Here is an 8,435-nt window from a genome sequence, read left to right on the forward strand (position 1 = left end):
GCGTTTACATGTGCAATGGCGATGTGTGAACATCAGTGTCAAAACTCTAAAGAGTTAATAGCTCATCTGAAGAGCCATATTGTGGAAGGACACGTGGTCACTTGTCCAGTAAGAGGATGCACAAATACCTTTAGAGTTAAATCATCTTTTACTGCCCACATGTCACGTAAACACAGAGAGTTTTCAGACAGCAGCATTGGTGATTTATATAGAGAGTCTGCATGTCAATCATCATCTGTTCCAACCACATCAGATGACTTTGTACCCTTGATTTCTGAGCCTGCTGCACAGTCTATTACAGATGAAGATAACATGGAAATGTCCCCTGAATTCTGTGATCTTTTTCTGAGAAACGTTTCACAATTCTACTTAAAATTGCAGGGTCAGTTTCTACTGCCTGCTTCAACCATACAGAACATTGTGGAGGAAATGCAGAACATACATGAGTTGGGACAGACATACATTTTGGGTAAACTTGCATCACTATTAAAAGATGACACATCATTATCAGAGGAGGACATCAACAAAGTCTGCGAGTCTGTCAAAAGCTATGATCTGTTTTCTGCATGTCATACCGGGCCATTGAGGACAGTGTACTCCAGAGCTCAGACCTTTAAAAAAGCCTTCAACTATGTGGAACCAAAGAAAATATTTTTAGGGAGAGATGAAAACAGAAAAGATAGGTTTGCCTATTATGTGCCTTTAAGAGAGACTTTGAGATGTCTGCTAGAGTCTGATCTGTGGCAGAAATCAGAAGAGCCCTCTACTGAGCCTCCTGCTGATGTTCTGTGTGACATAAGTGATAGTAAGCTGTTTAAATCAAATGATTTTTTTGGTCAAAACCCATCATGCCTCAAGCTAGTACTCTACCAGGATGCCTTTGAAGTCGTTAACCCTTTAGGCTCTGCAAGGACAAAACACAAGGTATTAGCTGTATATGCATCAGTGGCAAACTTGCCACTTCATGTACGCTCAGACACAGACCACATGTCTCTTCTCTTACTGTGCAGGGAGAAAGATTTTAAAGAGTTTGGTCATGCTAATGTGTTCTCTGAATTACTAGCAGACTTGAAAGAATTGGAGGACAGTGGGATTGTTGCATCAGATGAAACTAGAGTCAAAGGAACTTTGTTTTGCATTGCTGGTGATAATCTGGGTTCTCACTGTATTGGTGGCTTCACTGAAAATTTTAGTTCTTCAAAGTACTTCTGCAGGTACTGCCTGATAACGAAATCTGAATTTCAGGGTGCTGACCCAAATCTGTGTGGACCAGAACGTACCAAAGAGAACTACAACTCTGCTGTTGATCGCCTCCAGATTGACAATACACCAGACGTCGAAGGAGTAAAGTTCAGGTCAGTGTTCAATTCACTCAAATACTTCAACGTTTGTATGCCAGGCTTGCCACCATGTCTAGGTCACGATATCTTTGAGGGAGTTTTGGCTTATGATGTGGCACTGTATCTGAAGTACTTCATAAAGAAAAAAGCATGGTTCACTTACTCCACTCTGAACCGACGCATCAAACAGTTTAGTTACCATGCCTCTGATGCTTCTACAAAGCCATCTGAGGTCAGCCCTCAAGCAGCTAAACTCTCAGGACAGGCTGTACAGAACTGGAACTTCCTCCGATTGCTGCCTCTCATAGTTGGAGACATAGTGACAGACCCCACAGATGATGTGTGGAACTTAGAACTTAACTCTGCAGCTGAAAGATATTGTAGACATGGTGTGTGCTCAGAAAATTTCAGTGGCTCAGGTAGCATATCTTGATATTCTTATTCAAGAATATTTAGAGTCAAGAAAAGCTCTGTTCCCAGAATGCAACCTGAGACCAAAACACCATTTTCTACGCCATTACCCAGCACTGATTCTGAAATTTGGCCCACTGATAAGATTATGGACAATGCGCTTTGAAAGTAAGCACAGTTATTTCAAGAGATGTGCCAGAAATTTGAAAAATTTCAAAAACCTCTGCCATACACTCTCTGAAAGACATCAGATGTTTCAGGCCTATCTAGCAGCAGGTTCATTGTGTCAATCTGTCTTGAAAGTCAAAGATGGTTCTCCATTTCACTCAGTGCTGTACAGTAAAGCCATTCAAGATGCAGTCCAAATGTTTGACTTTACTGAAACCAATACAAAGGTCACAGTAGAAATGATGTACAAGGGAACACAGTACAAGAAAGGACACTTCCTTGTCACAGGGGGCTCTGACTCTGTTGAGTTTGGTGAAGTAGTTCTCATTTTGATTAAGAATGACAGTGTTTATTTTCTGGTGTCGGTGCACGTGACAGAATACCATTCTCAGTATCATCTGCACTCAGTGAGAAAGGAAAAAGAAAAGATGCAGTGTGTGAACATCATTGACTTAATTGATTTCTATCCATTAACATCTTACATGAAGTATGGGTACCAGATGGTTCCATTGAAACACTGTGTGCTGTCACAATAATGGGGCTGTTAGTTTGGTACTTACGAAACACTGTATAAAAGTGTAGTATTAAGCAAGATCAGCTTCATATTTTAACACCAAAGGTACCACTTGGTGTAAATTGACCTTTATTCACATTCTTTTATCAGACATCTCGGAAATGGGGGACAGCATAAGGAGTTCCATTACTAAGGTGCTGCCGGACCTGTCTGCCTCAATCCTTGAAATTGTACTGGAGGCACTACAATCATTAGGAGTGGAGACATCTGAGGACTTGCAGTTCATCAGTGAGACTGATCTGAACTCTGTCCTGAGACCAATTCAGGCAAGAAAACTGCTGGCTGCCTGGAAACAAACCAGTAAGTATTATGATTTCATTGGACAATAGCCATGAAGGGCTTTCTGTTTTTTCTGTTATACTTTGGCCAAGGTCCAAAAAGTACAATTAATCGTATCGTTTGTGATTTTGTTTTACAGCACCAAATACGGATATTTCAAGCCAGGCCAGCCTATCGTCTCCATCTTCTTGCTCCTCATTTTCTGCCTCCCCCTCACCCAGTCCAATATATTCTCTAGACTGGGTAGATAAATTTAGAATTCCATGTGAAGATTTTCCAGAAGACTTGATCCAGTGTCTTCAGAGAGAGAAAAGACCAAAGCCTCGATTGCGGAGGGAGATGATCCGCATCATTGTGAAGGAGATGATGAAAGCCTGTGCCTCTCCAGCTAGAAGAGCCTCGACTGAAATTGCAAAAAAACTGGTTGCGATGTATCCCAAGTCACTGCAGGATGTCATCGCGGGGGATGTGGTAGGACAGGGGTACCACTCTTTGGTAAAACAGATTCAGGCACGAATTGAAAATGTGAAGAGGTCTACTTCACCAGTGTTACAGAAGCGCAAACTGGGAGGATCAGATGACACCGATGAAGTCACACCTGAAAAGCGAGCATCTGTTCAAGACACATATGGATGCATAAAGTGGGACATGAAGTTTTTGCCAGTCACTGAGACACTGGAAACCCAGAAGGAGAAGATGGAACGTATGAAGATTCTCAGTGAACAGACAAGCTTCAGTCATGAAGAAGTAAAAACTCTAATGAAATGCACCTACTACTCTCAGCGCAAAACAATAAATAGCGGAGCAGACATGCAAACCATCATAGAAGAGTGGCCTTTTTTGTTTCAGGCGATTGGAATGCCAGTCCACTTTGAAGAACTTACTGGGGTACCGCTGAAAGAGACTTTCCTCACCAGTCTGGAAAAGAAGGGAAAACGGCTTCTGGACTTTCTGAAAAACACTTGTGCAGACAAGAGCAAGCGTGTCTTGGAGGCTGTCATAAAGCTTCGAATGCAGAGGGGACAGCTGAAGGGCTGCTCAGAAGACGTGAAAGATATGATGCTCCTCCTTCTCTCCTATTTCGATGAAAAAGAGGAGACCCTCTTCCACTATGTTGATGAAACATGTCTGGCAAAAGAAGTCCTTGTGGAAAGCCTGCCTGTGACACCATGTATCATTGTTTGTGGTGAGTTGGAAATCAGTACAACTGCACAGAACCTAAGCTAATGCAAGGATACGCTATATTAAATGTCTGCACTTTCACTATTTTAAGACACATTTGAATGGTAAAGGGGGTTTTACAGTTAATTCTTTTACACTTGTATTTCATTCCAAGGATCCTCCTGCTTTGCATCGAGACTGTTCATGCTCAGCATTGACCACAAAGTCGTGAATGACCAAATAACTGACTTCATCTCTGCAATCTGTCTGATGCTTGGTAGCTACTACTGCCTGAACATCCACTATCCATTGGAACTTGGCTCCACACTTGAATTCCTTCAGAGGTAATTTTTTTACTTTTCCCTCGCCTTTCCATTTTTTTTTTTTTTTTGTTGTATAGTGTTTTATTATGGATTATTGTGTTTATCAAGGTGTTTCTTCAACATTAACCCAGAGAAGGGAACAAAAGTTGAAAAAACTAAGAAGAAGACACTGCATGTGAACCCAAGAGTACTCACCCTCATCGCCGATCTCTCTGATCACGAGTGGCGAGAGACCGTTTAAAGACATTTTGAACAGATCGTTACAGTCAGCTTAACTGTACCTTGACTGGGAACTACTGTGTTGTTTATGTTTTCAGTTATCCCACCTGATATTGAGTACTCTTACCTGATTTCTGTTATCACAGGCATGCTTTTCAGAGGTTTTGATCTTAGATCTTTAAACAATCCCTCTAACTAGGGATTGTTATTGAGAACTGTACTCTTGATGTTTCTGAGATGTTCTATATTCTAAACAACAGAGTTTAAACTATTTGAATTTTGTATTGCCCTAATTAGCAAACAAGTTAAGTGTTGCACTGAACTGTTAACATTGAAATTTAAACAGCACTGTCTGTTACAAACATTACTTGACTTTAACTGTTATTATAGCATTTTGTAGCTGTAAGGTTCTGCAAAATTGATGTCACAAGCTTATGTGCATGTGTGCTTGATTACTTATGTAAAGTCATACTTTACATTAATGTAATTCATGTTTTCCTGAAAATGGTTAATATACAATTGTTGACTTTAGTGCTTAAGCAGTTTTAAGCAGTTTTTAGAGCTTAAGCAGTTTTAAGCAGTTTTTAGAGCTTAAGCAGTTTTTAGAGCTTAAGCAGTTTTAAGCAGTTTTTAGAACTTAAGCAGTTTTGGCTTTCTTTTTTCATAATGCCAGGAGAAGCTTTAGATGCTTGTTTTGCCTTTATTTGTTTAAAGCAATATGTTTGACTAGCAGCAAGTGTGTGGAGGTCAAAATATGTTCAAGACAATAAAAATGTCAGTGAAGCACATCTGAGATTTTGTTGCAGTGGTTTTCTGATGCATGTGTTTAAGGTTTAAGGGTGGTGACACAGCTAAGACCCGAGAGTCTCTTTCAAGGTTAGTAAAGTAAACAGATTCTAGAAGATATTTTACACATTTCTCTGTTGTCTCTAAATCTTATTTTGTCTTTATTATGATTAAAAAGGTTTGTTTTGTTCCTGCCCTTTTCAGACACTGAATTTGAGCAGAAACCATAAGGATACTCAAAGGACCTGTGACTCTCAGGAAATGGTGAGATTTCAGGTCATAATCTTTTTCTTTTTTTTTCATTAAATTCATTTTCCTTTGTCCCTTTACAATATTGCTGTTTTGTTTTTGTAAACAGCATCAAATGAGAGTGACAGGTGAAACAGTTTCAAGACAATGGCAGGAAAAGCATGCTGAAGATTGAATCAAACCTTGGCTGGAAATATTTGGTATGTGTTTTACCGTAAATCAGATTGTTGAAAAACATTCAGCTACACTGCAACACAGGGAAACTTGTTTTGCACTTATTTTCTTGTTACTTTAATTTCTTGTCTCATTATTTTTGTCAGTTATATTATTTATGCTGTATGCCCTTTTTGTTTTCTTTCTGAATGCAGAAGGGATCTAGCCAGTCCACAATGAAAGCTTCGTTGCCCCCCTGTGAGTCTTCTGGCAGAAATGATGGCGCCTGTATTCTTTGGTTTCCCTAAACATCACACCCTGTTTATACGAGGCTCTTCAATTAAGTCTGCACCCAAAGATTCAATAAGAGGTAAGCAGTGGTATTATTCAAGTTTTGCAAAAGAAAGATGGACAGGAGACACTAATCTTAATCAGCCGAGCTCAGGTTCATGTCCAGGTGAGCAGTTTCATACGATGAAGGAAACTGGCGCTATAAAATTTAGATTGAATGATAGGTCTCATCACCATGCATTCAGTCATTAACTTCAAGTTCTATGATAAATCAATAGGAAACTTAAAGGGATAGTTCACCCAAAAATGAAAATTCTGTCAGTAATTACTCACCCTCATGTTGTTCCAACCCTGTAAGACCTTCGTTCATCTTCGGAACACAAATTAAAGGAGAACTCCGGTCAATTTTAACATTGAGCTCATTTTTTTGTACATTTGGAGTGCTGTCAATACAGAGAACAACGACAAAAATCGGTGTTGCCTACACAGAGTTATTCTATTTTTAAAATTTGCACCCTGTTGACTTAAATGGGGCAAGTTTTAAACCTGCTTTTAGCCTCTTAACATCCTTGATGTGTCATTACAAGTGCACAGAAAATGTGAGTGATTCCTTCAGAGTGAACACGAGTGAATCTGACTGCAGTAGATGTGAAAGATATGTATAAAAATGATGTTATTTAAGCTAGCGCAAATACCTGTGTTTACATCCTGTTTTCAGTTGAAGTCCAAAGTAGTCGATTGTCGAGTTCACGCGCGTGATCATTGGTAACTAAACCTATGCGCGTGAACTCGGCAATCGACTACTTTGGACTTCAACTGAAAACAGGATGTAAACACAGGTATTTGCGCTGGCTTAAATAACATCATTTTTCATCATTGACTCCAGTGGCTCAATCTTAAGTTTATAAAGCGACGAGAATACTTTTTGTGCACAAAAACAAACAAAAATAACGACTTTATTCCACTATTCATTTCCTTCTCTCTGGGCCTCGGGTCTTTGCACATAGTGTTTAAGCGTAGCGCGTCTGTGTTGCACGTCACCACGTATCACACATGACCAGCGTCGGCCAATAGTGAGCCTACGTGGTGACGTGCAACACAGACGCGCTTTGTGTTCGAAGATGAACGAAGGTCTTACAGGGTTGGAACAACATGAGGGTGAGTAATTACTGACAGAATTTTCATTTTTGGGTGAACTATCCCTTTAAATACAATGTTTTCCAACAAATTATGATTGTGATTAGGGCTGTGTTGTCAATGTACATAAGTAGATTTAAAGGATTAGTTCACTTTAAAAAAAACTTTTGCTGATAATTTACTCACCCCCATGTCATCCAAGATGTCCATGTCTTTCTTTCTTCAGTCAAAAAGAAATTAAGGTTTTTGATGAAAACATTCCAGGATTTTTCCCTATATTATGGTCTCCAATGGGACCCAAACGGTTCAAGGTCCAAATGACAGTTTCAGTGCAGCTTCAAAGGGCTTTAAACGATACCAGACGATGAATAAGGGTTTTATCTAGCGAAACGATCGCTCATTTCAAAAATAAATAAAAAAGTTTAAGTTTTATAAGCACAAATGCTCGCCTTGCTCTGTTCTGTGATGCGCGTTCGTGACGTCACGTAATACGCAATTACGTTTAAAAGGTCACGCTTGAAAAATTTCTGTCCTGAAGAAAATTTTATTTTAGGCTTTTTAATATTAAAGCACCCAGGATACGCACACGAAATGGGCATTTTAAACGATAAACTGACACAAATACATTTGAATATGTGTATATGGTCCTCCTTCCGCACATTTGTAAACACGTCAACTTGACCTTTTCAACGTAATTGCGTATTACGTGACGTCACGAACGCGCATCACAGAACAGAGCAAGGCGAGCATTTGTGCTTATAAAACTTAAACTTTTTTATTTATTTTTGAAATGAGCGATCGTTTCGCTAGATAAGACCCTTATTCATCGTCTGGTATCGTTTAAAGCCCTTTGAAGCTGCACTGAAACTGTCATTTGGACCTTGAACCGTTTGGGTCCCATTGGAGACCATAATATAGGGAAAAATCCTGGAATGTTTTCATCAAAAACCTTAATTTCTTTTCGACTGAAGAAAGAAAGACATGGACATCTTGGATGACATGGGGGTGAGTAAATTATCAGCAAAAGTTTTTTTTAAAGTGAACTAATCCTTTAAGAACTGCATACTTTACACCTAAGACATCATTTATCATTAGATCTGTTTTTGACAGCACGTTTTGTTCATTTCTGTGCATTTTGCTCAAGCACTGATCAAACTTTTGAAACTTTGTCCTTTTTTTGCTGCAGAGGGGATCCTGCCAGTCCAAAGTGAACTCCTGATGGACATTGAAGTACTCCTGCAGAGCTTGTATCTTCGACACCATGCGCATTAGAAACTCCACTGAGTGCTTTCCTTCACCAAGGCAGGACCCAGTGACTCATTACTGTTGATCGTTCAGGGGCAG

General features: G+C 39.6%; 1 protein-coding gene across 1 annotated transcript; it reads left to right on the plus strand.

Moving 5' to 3' along the window:
* Positions 1-3,118: 3,118 nt before the first annotated feature.
* Positions 3,119-4,687, plus strand: LOC311077628 (uncharacterized protein). Its single transcript, XM_084106206.1, has 3 exons — positions 3,119-3,958; positions 4,109-4,277; positions 4,365-4,687. Exons 1-3 carry the CDS (start codon positions 3,136-3,138, stop codon positions 4,495-4,497), a joined length of 1,125 nt encoding a protein of 374 aa, XP_083962332.1. The 5' UTR covers positions 3,119-3,135; the 3' UTR covers positions 4,498-4,687.
* Positions 4,688-8,435: the final 3,748 nt, after the last annotated feature.

This window comes from Abramis brama, assembly GCF_963993115.1.
Source record: "Abramis brama genome assembly, chromosome: 2".
Lineage (NCBI taxonomy): Eukaryota > Metazoa > Chordata > Actinopteri > Cypriniformes > Leuciscidae > Abramis > Abramis brama.

Excerpts from the sequence above, each read along its gene's own strand:
- LOC311077628 (XM_084106206.1), top strand. The coding sequence starts at position 3,136 with ATGATGAAAGCCTGTGCCTCTCCAGCTAGAAGAGCCTCGACTGAAATT. Across the intron at positions 3,959-4,108 it reads ACCATGTATCATTGTTTGTG|GATCCTCCTGCTTTGCATCG; the intron begins GTGAGTTGGAAA and ends TTTCATTCCAAG. Across the intron at positions 4,278-4,364 it reads ACACTTGAATTCCTTCAGAG|GTGTTTCTTCAACATTAACC; the intron begins GTAATTTTTTTA and ends GTGTTTATCAAG.